This window comes from Orbicella franksi, chromosome 9 (assembly GCF_964199315.1).
Source record: "Orbicella franksi chromosome 9, jaOrbFran1.1, whole genome shotgun sequence".
Taxonomy (NCBI): Eukaryota; Metazoa; Cnidaria; class Anthozoa; order Scleractinia; family Merulinidae; genus Orbicella; species Orbicella franksi.
This window is the reverse complement of record NC_138153.1, coordinates 26205886-26222384: the sequence shown is the minus strand read 5'-3', so window position 1 is coordinate 26222384 and position 16499 is coordinate 26205886. Positions and strand designations below refer to the sequence as shown.

Below are 16499 nucleotides of genomic sequence, written 5' to 3'. Positions count from 1 at the left end.
TAAACCTGACTGAAATTGACTCAATTTTTTACTTAAAATTGTACAGAAAAGGACACACAGGATTATGCACAATTACAGCACCAAGCTACAAACAGCCAAACAACTTCAAAAAATTCAATTGAATTTACTTACAGTGACTTTCCTTGCCATTTAAAGGTGAATAGAGATAAATTTGCATTGATTAATTGTCGATGGAAGTGTAAAAAGGTCGAAAGATTGATGATTACCGCTAATTCGTTCACAAAAATAGATCAACTCGACGGATTCCGCCCGCTGTGGTGGTCCGGATGAGAAAATTCCGCCTGCTCCAGGAACCAATCAGATTGCTAGATTTGTTGAATTGCATCCGCTCACGAGCTGAGAAAAAGATAAAATAGTGTATGCAGTGTTTGTACTTCTCTTCAGCAGAGTATAAAACTTACTGGCTTGACATGCTGCAATGCTTTTTTGTATGAGATGCTCTACTTAATTTGAAGAAGAGGCAAGGCAAGACAAAATGTAGCGTGTGACAAAGTTTTTTTCTCTTTTTTCACTAGAAGATGGAGAGCAAAGTCTATGGACTTGAATTTGAGTGGGAAAGTGAAACGAAAATCAGAGTATAAGAAGTAATGCACTGTCATCCACATTGTAAATCGCACGTCCTCTATGCGCAAATGGTACTTGAAAGGTGTGAATGATCGAAACGCAAAATGTGCTCCTTATCATTGTCAGCCCTCTTGATGGGAAACTTGAAACAGAGTCTAGGAATGAACATGTCGCTCGCGCTCAGCAATTTTATTTGGCACAAAAAATGCTAAGTTTAAATCAAATGTTGAACTTAATTCAAGTCGACCCAAATTAGTATTAAATTCAGAGTATGTAACACGTAAAATTTAAACCGGGCCTAAGCTTAAATGACTTTGTTTTATCTCGGTTAATCACTGCTCAGTTTTTCAATTGTCCTGCCTTTCAGAACTTCTTCAAGTTTCCAATTTCAACATGAGAGAGGGGAAAGAATTACTTCAGCATGTCATACAGTCTTATAGAGACACTGCAGTTGGAGTAACCTTCAAATTTGAAAAGTTAGAGCTTGTTCACAATGATCAGCTATCTCATGAGGTAAAGAATTCAATGTTTTATCCCTTGCTGCAACCGAAATATACCATGAAGTCATGTTTACATCAATTTGCAATAAGCTTACTTTTGCTTGTCTTTTGCCTTGTTTAGTTCCAGGTCAAATCAAAGGTTCTTTGGGCTGCCTTGTGTCATCATTCACTGTGTATTGAATCCATAATCATTCTCCCAAATTTATTTTTAATTTTTAAGTCAGGGCAAATCTTGTGGATATGTATGTATGTATGTATGTATGTATGTATGTATGTATGTATGTATGTATGTATGTATGTATGTATGTATATGGGATGACATGTGACAGACCTCCAGAGCATATTTTGCCCTATAGGTAGACTGGGTACTAGTACTAGTACTATTTTGAGTTATCATCCATTTGTTATCTGTTTGTAATCGGTTTAAACGTTTCATGAAAACCATTTCAAGCGTTAGGCGAAGTGTCTTACATTACAATCAAATGGTTCAAATGGCTTTTGCAACTATTCATAATTTCTTTGCATCTGTTAGAATGGAAAGACATATCAGTTAAGAAATCTAAGTATCCGTTAAAACAGCAAAAGCAATCCGTTAAAAAATCCAAGCATCTGTTTAAATGGCAAAAGCAATCCATAAAGAAATCAACTGGAAGCATATATTTCCCGTATCCGTTTCAAGTCTTGGAACCGTTATAAAACCGTTATAAAAACATTTAAAAAAACATTTTAAGCTTACTGGTGCGTTCCTTTGCGGTAATCTGAATCAGGATCAGTGACCCAAGATCACTCGGATCATGGTGCATCAAAGGAACTGATGAATCCACACTGGTCATGGATTCATCGGTTCCTTTGATGCAGCATGATCCGAGTGATCCAGATCCACCTCAAAGGAATGCACCCAAAGTTAACCAGAAGCTACAGAGTTCGGAAGACAGACAGAAAAGAACAGTAAAACAATTTATCAAGCCAAACAGAAAGCCTTGGTATGCATGTAAAAAAATCAAGTTGGTGTCTCGTTCATGAATGCTCAATTTCCAACTGTCTTATGTTGTGTTTTGTTGCAGTTTAAGTTTTTAAAGTTAGCTTGCCTTAGTATATATTTTTGTTTCCTTTTTTTTATTGAAAACAAAAACATTGAATTGAAATATACATGTAGTCACTGTGGTAGTTGAATGAAAACAATTAATAATGGCTGTGTTTGGGTCACATGAATTAACGTAAAACTATGGTATGCGATGTCCCACTTTGTTTAAGATTATAACAAACATACCTTTCTGGTAATCAGTGACCTGTGTTCTATTTTGTGTTGGATCATACTGAGGTTGTGGACAGTATATTTCTAGCTTGAGAGGCATGTCAGTCGTCGTCTGAGGACTGACATTTCAGGCTATGAGCAAACTTCCCCCATCCTGTCCAGGAAAAGTTTTTTACTTGCGTCACCTGAGCAGGGATTGGGAAGGTAAAACTGGTAAATGAGCCTATAGCCCATGGCATTGGAAAGTTATAGGTCATTTATGACAAGTTTGGGCCATTAGGGTAAATAAATGGACCATAAAAAAATTTCGACAAACGATACGTAATTCTTGATTGTTGTTGTTTTATACTTTTACGCATGTTTTGAACACATGTTTGTGATCTGGAAGGTCCTCATGTCTCGTCATGCTGCTTGTTTTAAATGTTTTATATTTGGCGGTCATAGTACGACTGTTCTTCTTGCCATGTTTTAAGCAGACCTTACAGTACACAGCATCCCCCTCAGGGTTAGTAAGCAAGCAAAGGCAACAAAGTTAGCCACTTACTTTGAAATTTTTGTTCATCAAAAAACTAGAAGGCTTGGAAGCTTTGAACTCATTGTTGTTTTTAGGATCACAATTCGTTTTGGTGGACCCGGCATTCGTAGTGCAAAATGGCAATAATATCCGAGTCTTGTCCAATTTCATAACTTTCGCTTTCAGAGGCTCATTATTTTGGCTAATTACAGCATGCAAAACATATTCAAATCACCTGATTCTATCATTGAAAACAGAAAGCACATACATGGATTGAGCAAGAACCACAACGCAAGAACCACAAACGCTCTTATAATGTCGATTAAAGAGCAAAGGCATCGTGATTTCTTGCGTGTTTATTCGTTATTACACTGAAAATTTCACAAATGAAAATCCATTCCACAAAATAGTGCATATTTTATCAGCTGTTTCACGGCTGGGGAACATTGAAGGCCCGGTGAGTACTTTCTGAATGCACCATTTCATGGCTTTATGTGCCATATGCTCATGGCGCAGGTCCATCCCGATCCCTGCGTGTGAATTGCATGTAACAGTTCGGAGTGTGTTTGCGCTATTAAACAAGTTTGATCGTCTACCGTATTTTACTGATAGTAAATCATGTTTCTTCAAAATAATTTGTGACTGCCGGCTACTTCGTTTATATCGATGGAATTTGGTTGGAAATGTTTCTGGATAGGCATTGCATACGATGATGACTTCAATGAAACAAACACGGGCAAAATTGTGTTTTTGTTTTCTTGACAATTCAACATCCAAACAATTTCCAACCTAAGTAGTTATTCGTGTGCTTTGAAATATATCATTTATCCAGTTTTCTGATGATTAATTAGAATCATTCTTATTGCTTTAGAGACTTTCAAGCACTTATGGTTTACTGACCATGTGCTAAGTCAGTGACCCTTTGATCGAAAAGTTGACTGTTTGAAAAGTTTGGCTAACTGTTCAAATGCTTGAAGTTTATCCGTGTGAACACATAAGCCAACCGACATTTAATTAAACACTTGAAGTCATCCAAACTCACCAGGCAAAAATGACATGAATGTAAGGCTATTTAATATATCTTGCACACTATATTGTTACATTTTAAAGAATCTGCATATATTTACATGTACTGTATCGTTCAAGTCAAGTGGCATATTAAAATAAATGTACATAGGAATCTGTGGAAATATGCAGGTGAAATGTAATTAGTACTTACATGAGATAAATCACATAGCAACAGCAAGTCGAAAGATGTATGGATTGTCTTGCAATTTAATGGTAACTAAAGTGAAATACAGTATTATGTTTTAAATTGTTATGAAATGCAGAATATGCATTCTGTGATGATATACACTGTGCTGGAGGAAAAAAAATAGCTGTTAAGTCGGGATACTTAACAGTTGGTGAAGTGTGAAGATCACGCTGCAGCCCAGCACGGTCAGAAACACAGCAAGTGGTACAGGTCATTTAAAATAGTGACCTCAAAATGATATAGTGTTGAGAAATCTCCTTTTTAAATCCCTCTAAAAAGGAATGAGAGAGAAATCATCAAGCCAAAATGAGAATGCAATCACACATGCACAGGCCATGGCACTGTCCCTTAATAATATTTCATTGGTAATTTTTTTTTTTATAAACATTCCTAAATTGCAACACATTTCACACAGAGAAATAAAGTTTACATAACCAAAGAGATAGAAAAAAGTGCTGGCATATCACTTTGAATGATTGATTCTCTGTCTATTGTATTATTGATTGTCACTGTATATTTATTTTCCATTAGTGATGAGCACATGTGATACACAGCTGTCACTAAAGCACTTGAATGGCAGGGAGTAATTTTGGTGTTTACAAGCTAATTCCTCTGGCTTTTAGAACTGTTGCCTTGTGCAGTAAATACATTTCCTTTGCATTCTGAATGAATTTTGAAATATTTTATTTGCTTTACAATTTCATTTCAGATTCTATCATAGAAAATACCAGAATGGCTGCTGTAAAGTGTGACCAAAAAAGCTCAATAATATCAGTTACTCGGGTGAGAAAATCTTGCAATATCTTTATTAAATATATACTTCTACTAACAGTGTTTGACATCTTTTCAGGTTTGTTTACAGCCACTAGGCAAGTAACTGTTTCAAACTTGACTACTGTGGCTTGGAGCATAAAGTCCAACCTTACCAGACTTACTTTCTTGCCTGATTCTTGAGGCCTACTCGACCATCCTGAAGGAGTGTTTACATTAGTCTTCACCAACCTTAAGTCAGCTGCAGTACATTGTTCACTAGTAGTAGTCAAAGATTATGAGTGCGTTCGACGCCGTCACATTAATATATATTAACCTTATGATTTCACTAGCTGACTTTCAACCTGTGTTTATTGCTAAAATCAACATTAATTCTTTTTATCAACAACGGAGGTTTTACAGACTGATAAAATCATATATCATAGTGTCAAAGTCCATGCCAGTCAGCTCCATAAAATACAATTTGTTGATACAATGCGTGACGGCACCTGTTTCCATAGACTCACAAATATTTACATTAGCCTTCTAATTTCGTGTTAAATATTTTCACATAAACTATTAATGTTTAAGCATAAAACCTTATTTGTAACAGTATATTTTTTACGTACATTATTCTAAGCTGGAAGCACAAATTTAAACAATCAGTTACAATAGCGTGTGCGTTTGTTGTAAACAAACTCTGTACGACTGATTCCAATGAGCGACTTTACAACACCAGGCTAGTTATTAACATATCCCTCAATGCTTCTAAAAACGAAGCGTATAGAAACATTTGTGATAATACATTGTTCGTGGCTAGTCTTGCGCAGCTCGTTTCATCGCACAAATTCATGAGTGAAAATTGACAATATAGTTGACAGTTGTCAATTTTCACTCGTGAATTTGTGCGGTCGGGAATCCTTATGCGATATACATGTAAGGCGAGATTGCTGTCGTCATTTTGTTAGCGAACGGGACTTTGGGCGCGATGCCCAACGAGTTTGCCAAGCAGAAAGGTCTCTGATGAGTCCCTTGGCTGGGACGAAACGAGTTGTGTAAGACTAGCCATGAACAATGTGTTATCACAAGTAACTGTCAACTTTATCGTCGTATAGAAACAGAAGAAACAATTCAAATTTAATGAAATGCAAATGAGTGGCCCGATATTCTACAATCAAGTCTGGATCTAATGCCTTTAGAGTACTTTTTTACCGACAATATTTGACTGGATAAAGACCAAGCTATTTGTCACGACTGGAGCTAATCAACAAAATAATGCAGCCAATCAAACTATAACTGTTTGAGACCACGGTTAGCATCCCAAAGCCAAGGCGATTCAAGGTTGTGTTCGTGAACATACATGTGTAAAATTAACTACAAACCATGAGGTAATCTTTAGATATCCACTTTACAATGCTCAGACTTGCTCATACTACAACAAAAATCATGACACAATGCACACATGATGTATTACATTTAAAATGGAGCAGAAAATGCAGATGTTCAATAAAAACATGTCAAAAGAGGTAACCCTTGACACCACAGGACACCCAAGATTATGAACTGTGTTCTGCGAATGCGATAATATTGCAATGTGCAGTACCTGTACATGATGAGCTCAAAGTCACTGAAGAATTAATTAAGAAAGACAACTTAGATGAACTTGCTTTCATAAAAACTCTTTTAGCAAGCTTCCTTGAAAGGTCACAATAAAGTTTTAAAGGAAAAATGCTGGTTACTCTTAGATACATGTAGCAGCCTTCCCTTGCTATCATTGCTATTGGTTCAGCTTGTTGTACATGTATGTGTTAATTTCATTGCTTATCATAGCACTAAATAATTTCTCCTTTATAAATTATTCAGGTTTAAAAGAAGTTTGATAGTACAGTTGGTTTCTGTTCTCTCAGCTGTTTGTTCCATTTGGGTGTGTTCAGCCTTGTTTTTGTTTGCATTCATTTGCCTGTTCATTCAGTTTGGTTTGTTTCTTTTTTTGGGGGGGGGGGGGGGGTTGGGCATCTGTTTGTAGTGTGTAGGCATCTGTCTGTGCTTTTGGCGATATGTTTGTTTGGTTGGGTTGTGTTTGCCCGGCGTTTGTTTGCTTTGTGCTCATTTAACTGCTATTTCTCAGCCGTTCTTTCAGTTTTTATTGTTTGGGCTTGATCATCTATCTCATATTCGTACTCATATAAAAGTTCCAGAATGTATTAAGAGCTAGCAAGTGCCAAAGCTCCTTTGTTTTAATATTGGAAAACCCATCCCCACAGCGAGGGAGGTTTCCCTTCACTCATTGTTAACAGAGCATAAAGAAGATGGTTTAGTTTCTCCCTAACTCCTTGCAGGTAAGCTCTGGCATGCCCCTTTCATTTCTGTCACCCCTGCCGACCCCCTCTCCTACTGCCGCTCACTGGATTTCCTCTTCAGTGTAACTGAGTCATTTTTCTAAATAATTTATCTCTTGTCTTATTGGCTTGATACATAATTTGAAATCAAAAATTAACTGTTTGAGGCTATTGAGATGCAATATATGTTTTGCTGTGCAGGTTGCTTGCACTGCACTAGTATAAGACTGTACAAGAGCCATTTGTCCCTAATTAAGTTAAATTGTTTTAAAAATTATTTAAATAATATTTATTTTTATTTATTTCAGTTTCCATCATCAAATGTATATGTACCATACTAGGATAGTTCCTGTTAAGCTTACAATGAAGAGTTCAGTAATAACAGTTGCCCAGGTATGGAAATGGTTTATGTTTTGTGAAAAAATACATCTATACAAGTATATTACTTTTCCTAATGCCAGAGATTATCTGTCATGTTAATTCTAGTTGTTGAATTGAAAAAGCCATTGCAGCAGTTGAAGCAAGTGAGAGAAAAAACCCCTGTCGTAACAATGAGTTTTAATCTCACTCTCAAGTACAAGTACATGCAGTGAAGTTTTTAGATAGCTGACATAGTGGAAAATAATATTTCTTGGGGGTATGACTTGAATACTTGTCATTTACGTGCTTGGTGGAGTAGACCAAGTTAATTGTTTTGGGCAAATAAGTTTTCCATTTACCAAGGTGGTGAAGACTGGTCAGTTGTTAGAAGATTTGACCCTATCTGTAGCATCCAACACCCCCTCCCCTGAAGGGATCTCAAGAGGGGTCAAGGGTGATAAACATTGTACCCACATATCCATGTTAGCACATATTTTCTGAAAGAATGATGAGTTATAGTGGGGTTCAACTTTTAAACAACTTTTATAAACCAACCTTTCGAATTACAAGTCAATGAAATGGACCTATGCAGACAGAACAAAGGTGAATGATTCAAATCAATATTGTTTCTTTTTTTTGCAATCTTTAAATTGACTCAACTCAAGAATACATGTAGATTTAAAAAAAATACCCTTTTAATTTTGAAACTGCTAAAGACAGATCTATGGCAAACGTTGTAGTCATTTGTGGTAAATATTATTTGATTTCTAAACTTCACTGATAACTTGTCATATTTCCTACGGAATGTAGAACACCTCCTCAGATCATGTTACATGTAATTCATTCTTCATACTAAAATAGTATTTGGGTATGACACGCCCCCCACCCACCCACCAACCCATCCCGGCTCAGCCCCACTCCCCTCCCGCCCTAGAGGAAGTTATTCTGGGCCCCTCTTAATACTTTCTGACAGTTGTTACACCAGAGCAGCCACTCACTTCAGATCCTATTGAAAGAACTGTATTCCTGTTCTCCCTGGATGAGATGCTAGTCCATCATAGGCGGCCCCCAGTTTTATGTACTTGCCCCGCCTTGTTCCTAGAATTAGTGGGTGACTGAAACAGAGCTAGCCTCCTACCCAGATGTTCTTCAGGCCCGTCACTTAATCACGCTCTTCATGCAAGATTGCGTGACAAACCTACATAGCATCTGCATAGAAGACCTGAAGTAGCCATTTGTACTCCTGGGCCTGCTGAGACAGGCTTTGTTTAAAGTGTTTGGCCAGGTTCCTTGTGTTAAGAATCAGTAAGCACACTATGCCAGCCATTAATCATTTGATCTAAATCTTGCTGTTCCTTCTATTTTTCAGTTGGGGACAAATCAGGACAAGGCAAGGAGAGGATAAACACCATGTACCATTATTCAAGATATTGACAATTTTATTGCAATTTAGGACCCAGGTAAACATGTGCTCTTATGCATTTATCAACCCAAACCGTAACCTGGCTCAGATTCTCCGAGAGGGGGACTCCCAAATAAAAAGGACAGGGGGTGCTCATTGGAAATATTGAAAAGACCCCCTAAGAGGTACCAAGGTACTGTTTTTTTGTGGGCGTGGCTTGAAGTTTTTTTACCCCTAAGAGGTACCAATTCTAAAACAACAAATTATCTCGTGTTGTATTTTTTCGGCTCAATACCCTAAAAGGTACCACAAGAGCTCTTGATGTGGACCTTTTGAGGCTGAACACCCTAAGAGGTACCATAACCGTTTTCAACCCCAAAGGTAGACGGGCACCCTGTCCTAGATTTATATGGGAGTTACCCTGGGGCTGAGTTACCCCTGGGAATTTACTTGATTGTTACCCCCACATCATCAAATTCTAGGACAAGTCCAACAACTTAATTACTCTTTTTACTCAGAAAATGTCATTTTCTGAGTGTAGGTAGGACATTGACTTTTACTCCTTCACTCGCTCCTTCCTTCCTTCCATCGATTCGTGTTAACTTTTTAATGAATCCGCTGACCAGTGCATAAAGCTTTCGCAGTCGCTTGCGTTCCTAAATCAATAGTGTGGTAGTTGATGTGTAGTTTCTCTTTCGTAAATCGACAGTCGAAAGTATATTTCTGTTTCTGTGTGTGCTTAAAAAAAATTTAAACTCTCACTGGTCAGCCAGTTCAATGGAGGTTGAAAAAACGGTCGGTTGTACACAGGTCCAATGGACTGATCATATCGATTGACGGGACACAAGTTACAAACACGGACTCGCGTTATTCGGTTGTAAAGACAGATCGTAATGGCTTTTCTTCGTAAACCTACGTAACACTGGTGATAATTCAGGGCACGAGAAAATACTTTTGTCGGGCTAGCATATTTTGAGTTTGAAATCGAAATAATTTAAAGTGCCTATGAAGTGAAAAGTTTTTTACAAGTGAATATATGAAAGACCATATATTTGAACTGCGGAGAAAGATATGAAGATATGATTGATCATTGCAGTCACACAACTTAAGCAGTTATGAAACTAAAGCCTGAAAAAAATTCAGGCATGAACGGGATCCGAACCCATGACCTATGCGATACCGGTACAGTGCTCTACCAACTGAGCTATCAAGCCAACTGGGAACTGGTCACATTGTGAGTGCGTAATAATATACCCGTAGATGATGAAGAATACAAGTGAATATATGAAATATCATAATTTGAACTGCGGAGAAAGATATGAAGACATGATTGATCATCGCAGTAATTCACACAAGTTAAGCAGTTGTGAAATTAAAGCCTGAAAAAAAATTCAGGCCTGAACGGCCTTCTTCATCATCTACGGGTATATTACGAACTGACAATGTGACCAGCTCCCAGTTGGTTTGATAGCTCAGTTGGTAAAGCACTGCACCGGTATCGCAGAAATCATGGGTTCGAATCCCGTTCAGGCCTGAATATTTTTCAGGCTTTAATTTCACAACTGCTTAAGTTGTGTGGATAACTGCGATGATCAATCATATCTTCAGAAAAGTTCTTTGGCATTTTTCTGTCGCTTGTTATATCTACTTTTCGAAATTGCTAAAAGCGAATAATGTGAAAGAGAGAAAAATCTGACTTTTTGCCAACCGAAAGTGGGTCCATTTTGCGCGCGGCCGAAACGAATGTATTACAAGGTGGTGACGTAGGAAATTGTTTAGACGACTTCATCGCAACTTTCCGGCTCTTGTACGTTGGAACTTTCACTAGAGGACATATATCCATCACTCTCTGACATTTTACTTGCAAAAAAATGGCGAACTTCGAAGAAATCTTCTGTAGTAATTCACGTAGCTACAGAGGCGAAGTGGGGTAAACTAATTACTGGAACAATTTCCTACGTCATCGCTTGTAAATTCATTGCCAGTCTCCGGACCCACTGTTTTGCTATAATGAGCTCACTTTGGGCGGCAAAAAGGAGGATTTTTCTCTCTTTAACATTATTCGCTTTTGGCAATTTCGAAAAGAAGACATAACAAGCGACAAAAAACACGTAAAAATATTTTTCACTTCATAGCCAAACTTAATCTACTAGACGAACTGCCGAATGATCAAAAGCTTCAGATAATACTTTTAAAGACAGGAAACGGAAAGAACCGTCGGGAAATAGTTCATTGTCATAGAAGTGTGCATTGATTAAAAAAGGAAAGAGAAAGGGAAAGGAAACATGAAAGAAAAAAGTATTTGCTCAGTTTGGGATTTGAACCTGGAAGTATTGCCCGAGAGACAAGTTACACATTCACCGCGCCCTAGATGTACAGGAATGTGTATCAGGAGTAATTATGAAGTGGGTATGGATTGAACCGCTGATTTATACGGCAGTTCCTCTTTTTTATCTTTTTTTTGTAGTATTCGATCTAAATTTTGAAGATGTTACAAACAGTAAACAAGCGCGTCCACCGAAGGGAATAAAATGGAAATAAAAATAAAAAAGAAGAAAAAAGAAACATTAAGGCTCCGAGTGGTCATCGAACTTGCGGTCGTCTGGAACTCTGGTTTGAGGAGCGTTAATGATCTCCACAACACCACTCAATACGCATGTGATTGTCAATCGGATATTATAGCTTGTGCCTAATTTCTAATTTACATTTGAATACTGCAAGATCTTTTATGAATAAGTTAATGATATATTGACAGTTTTCAGGTAAATAGGATAAATTATGCTCTAAATTGTGCGTTTGCTGTTTGACAAAATGTTGCTGCTTTCAGAAAGGTACGATGGGAAATGGTTCGTGGTTGTCGCCTTTCGTGACGACGAGATTTCTTCGGGAGCGTTTCAGTTAATTTTGCTAGTGGTGGGGGGGGGGGGGGGGGGTAGAAGAGAAATAGGTAACGAGCATCCTTTTCTCAGAGGATTTGTTTAATCTGCTGTGTTAATTTCAACAGATCTATACACCCTTCATCATTTCTTTTTCTGGCTGGTGGAATTCGTGAAAAAATGTATTTTCCTAGAGCTTAGGGAAGTTTTATTTTGTATTCCATTGACAATGTAGACGTGATAGGCATTTGGGAAAGTTTTGTAGTCAATATTTAAAACAATAGAGCACTTTTTCGTGTTTACATAGCCTCCTCTAAACACGAGGAGGGTTGGGAGAATTCGAGACAGTCATACAAACCCGAGACGTAGTCGAGGGTTTGCATAATTTTCGAGAATTCTCCCAACCCCGCGAGTGTTTAGATGAGGCTATGTAAACACGGAAAAAGTGCTGTTTTACTTTTATAAAATAATTCTCAAAAATACGCGCGAATCTAAAAACGTCACAACCGTGCTTACATACTCTCATCTAAACACATCTATCGACCAATGAGAGCGCGCGTAGTAGCTCAATTATTTTATAATTTGGTATTTTGGTTCCCTTGCTTCCTCTGGCAAAATTTAGCGATACTGTTACTAGAGTGATGCTGCTAATATTGCATTTTACCTTGGTGAAAGTATTCAATATGTCTCGACGAAGATTCCTTCTTAGAAGTCACGCGGAGAATTGAAGTGGTTAACCACAACATATTATTTGTGGCTTTGCTTATATCCTTTCCTGTTCTTTAAAAGTTTTAAGAGGTCAGAACAGTGAACAGGCGCGTCCAACAACAAAACAAGAGGAAAAAGAAAAAGTCCTGAGCCATAATTGAACCTGTGTTGATCTGGACTGTGAAGCGAGAATGATCTCCACTACACCACACAGGAATTGTGCAATGCTATCGCAAAACTGAATCAAATAGCGTTGGCTTGTTTCTGTTTGTTTTGTTTTGGTTCCTTTTATTACTGCAAGATAGTTTTCATAATTTTGTTTAGTATGATGAAATCATAAAAGTGATTAATATCAGAATTCAGAATCAACGATAAATTTTGCCGTAAATACCGCGTTTGTGCCAAAGTCGATGATCTCGTCTCTTGGTTTTGTTCACAAAATTTGCAGCTTTTAAAAAGTACGATCAGAAAAAATGCGTGCTAGTTAATTTTCCTGAAACGTTCGATTCACGTGCAGGTGACAATGTCATCATGAAGCATGCGCTCTTGCCACCGTCCGCTGTCCCCATTTTCATGTCAACTCATTCCTTTGTTTTGTCCTTTTAGGAACTGCTCTTAGCTCAACGCTTTGGAATTCGCTTCTTTTTACTTTTGTAAGAGTTTAAGTTAAATCGTATTTGTTGTGGTTGTAGCAAGGCCTTTTTCAGTAATGTTCTTGGGCGTGTTAAGATGGGGAGGGGTGGGGAAGGTGCAAAAAGATTCTCTTCCACTGCGTGCATCTTGAAAATTCTAAACGTTAGACAAATCAAGCGAACCTGGTGTTAAGTTCAAATTGCGTGGCAGTTATCACGTCATTTCTGGCCAAAAAAAGATCATACATCTTGGATGCGCCATCTTGGATTCATGGTATATTTTAGAAAAAAGGAAAATCTAAGGACGTGAAGTCACGTTATGTTCCCCATAACTGTGAAAAGTCACGAAATTTGGCCACTTCTGTTGCTTAGCTCACATTTTGTGCGGATCGGCCGGATTTTTAAAACCTTTTAGGCTGAACAATTTAGAAAGTTAATCTTGTTTGTTTGTCACCTTTAATAAAAACGCCCGGGAATTTGTTTGTAATGAAGCTATGGTTTTGTCATTTAAACCATAGAAGTAATTCTCGCTAACGTTATGTTTCATAGCGAGAATTTGGCAAAACGTAATACATGTAATATTTATAAACTAAATATAATAATATAAAATAAACATAGGTAATATTGTGGTAACTGAATGCGGAGAAATTGTTTTCATTTATTCCAGGTAGGACGCTTTTCTGGGTGGAAAGCTCAAGATGAATTGATCATACACCATGGGCGATGGCTGAGACTGACTAGCCGATAGGTTTGTTATGTCTACTGAATAGTGTATGTACCAGTGACGGGTTAGATATCTCTTACTGCTGAGAAATAGTTTTTGGAATCGGACTTTGTGACAAACAAAGGGGTCTTGACACGATAGTGAAATTAGCTACCAAAAGAAGGAAACTTGAACGCCGTAGTAGAAAAAAACGAAGTTTACAATTACCATAGCAGGAATAAGGGTGGTTAGGATTCGGAAAGACTTCGACTGATAACATTTTAAATCTGCTCTGTCTCTATTCAAATCTGTTGATGCGCCATATGTTGTGTTTGTGAGGTAACTCCTATCAGCACTAAAACTATATCATTTCTCGTTATAATTATTTTGAATTCTCAATTTGTATCATTCTTTGGAAATCTCCCACTTTTGTTAGTTCTTCGTTTCTCCCGCAACATGAAATAGTGGTGATGTAAGCTAAGGAAGACAAAATCGTCTGTTTACAGGAGGAAAGTTATTCCTTACACTGGCTACCGAAAAAATTAGGGCTTCATTTTAGCCTGGTTAAAACTGCAGGATAAAATTAATGTCCAATATATTTTTCCTGCGGTACAAGTTTCACTGGCTCTGTTTGAAAGAATGTAATTTTCAATTTTCGTTACCTTACTATTCGCAATCGAGTAGGGGAAAAAAGTGTTTTCTGCCGATGAATTAATTTGGTTTCTAAGGCAAAGCAAGAAAACGATGAAACATTTTCTCAACAAACGCAAATGTTTACGATCTTGAAAAGCCCCCATCTTCATAGTCATTCAAATTGATTAATATTCAATAACAGTGCAGATAGTAATTTTGTCAAATGTCATTTTTACGATAACTGTAGAAATTCTCGCGCGCTCATTGGCTAATTTTCATTGTCAATAAGCAGACAGACACATGAATTTATGCTATGCGTCAACGAGCGAGAGCGGACAGTTTGACAATTTGTTATCGTATAAAACAAATTGAAGTTAGTTTTTCATTTGTCTGTCCTCTTATTGACAATAAATTTCGTCATAACATTGCCAAAGCAGTCTGCGGATACACTCGGCTATCGCCTCGTGGATCCACATCTACTTCCACAATGTTATGACAAAATTCATGATCAATAACAGGACAGGGGTATGAAAAACTAACGTTAATTTGTTAATCTGTAATCATTCTAATTTCCTTGTTGCTGTTGTTCACATACAGTGCCGCTAGGTTAATATCCTTAAATATTTCTTACGTATTTTTTGAGTAAATCGTCGAATAGAAATTAATAAGTTTATTTAGTGGCAGTTATGTTGAATGGACTTTAAAATTCTCTGAAAGTCTATTAATTAATTAATCCTAAACTTTGTAGTTGTCGAAGGAAAACAGTGCCGTGCTGTGGCGGTATGTAGTCGTTTTATTTTTCTCAAAGTTTTGTAATATAACTCTGTCGCGGGTCCTTAGTTCATACTCTAGTCTCACATATTGTTAATATTGCGGTAACTCAAAAGGGTCGTAGCTCTCGCAGGAAAATAACACAAGGTTTGTAAATGAAGGTTTTATTATGATCACAACATCTTCAGAATACAGCGGAGATAATAAGACGAAGAGTTACGGACTTAGCTTCAACTCTTATAACGAGTACATTGTTGTTTATTGTACGCGAAAGATATGTACTGTATATTAATCTTTTTTGGTTTTTGTTTGTTGTAATATTACAAAATAAATTAATTTTATCACTTTACAAACTTGTGTCAGTTTACTGAAAGCCATGCTTGCAATACTCTTTTACAGATTCCCTTCAAATGACGAGTACCACTGGAAAATTGTCAAACTTGGAAGGAAGGTAAAAGTTAATGTGAAACCTTGCCACCTCTCCACCACCAGCACCACATTTCTTTTATACTTATAGAGAGAGTTTGGTACTCCCATCCTTGTGGTTCAGTACCCTCTAATACACATGCGTACTAGGTGAGTGTCCCAGTTACAAGAACTGTAAGTCGTGACTGTATTACGTGACTGTAAGTAATTGATAACTTCGTGTCACCTAACCCGAAGTTTAAAGCAAAGTTCAAAATTCGGGTTCCCCGACACGAAGGTATCGGTTACTTGTATGTCGTAACTGTAAGTGATAACTTCGTGTCGGGTAACCCGAAGCTTAAACTGACGCGAAGTTATCAGCTACTCACAGTTACAACATACAAGTAACCGATACCTTCGTGTCGGGCAACCCGAAGTTTAAACTACGGGTTACCTAACACGGAGTTATCAGTTACTTACAGTCACAAAATACAGTCGGACCCACAGTTCTTGTAACTGGGACACTCACCTAGTACGCGTGCGTAGTAGAGTGTACTGTACCACAAGGATTGGAGCACCAAACTCTCGCTATAAGTATAAAAGAAATGCTAGTTAGTGGTGGTGGCGGGGAGGTGGCGGTGTTCGACATCAATTTTTGCCTTCCTTCCAAGGTTGACAATTTTTCTTTGGTCACTTCTGATCATCGCAATGTGTGGCTTCATAGCTCAGTTGGTAGAGCATCGCACCGGTATCGCGGTCACGGGTTCGAATCCCGTTGAAGCCTTGATTTTTTCAGGCTTCTTCTTTCCAA

The 16499-nt window shown here is 37.6% G+C and overlaps 1 protein-coding gene across 3 annotated transcripts in view; it reads left to right on the top strand.

Moving 5' to 3' along the window:
- LOC145498197 (uncharacterized) overlaps positions 1 to 16499 on the top strand; it is a 358759-nt gene that overhangs the window by 207492 nt on the left and 134768 nt on the right. The window contains exons 1-2 of one of the 3 annotated variants that reach the window (XR_014050792.1): positions 8933 to 9018; positions 13844 to 16380. The exons of 1 other annotated variant lie outside the window; for it this stretch is intronic. Coding sequence is in view for 1 of the 2 variants with exons in the window: in XM_081478097.1 (XP_081334223.1) it covers positions 13844 to 13878 (35 nt within the window). In the remaining variant the exon portion in view is untranslated. Of the gene's footprint in view, positions 1 to 8932; positions 9019 to 13843; positions 16381 to 16499 lie in introns of those variants that run through there. One more of the 3 variants, XM_081478097.1, reaches the window with a different exon arrangement.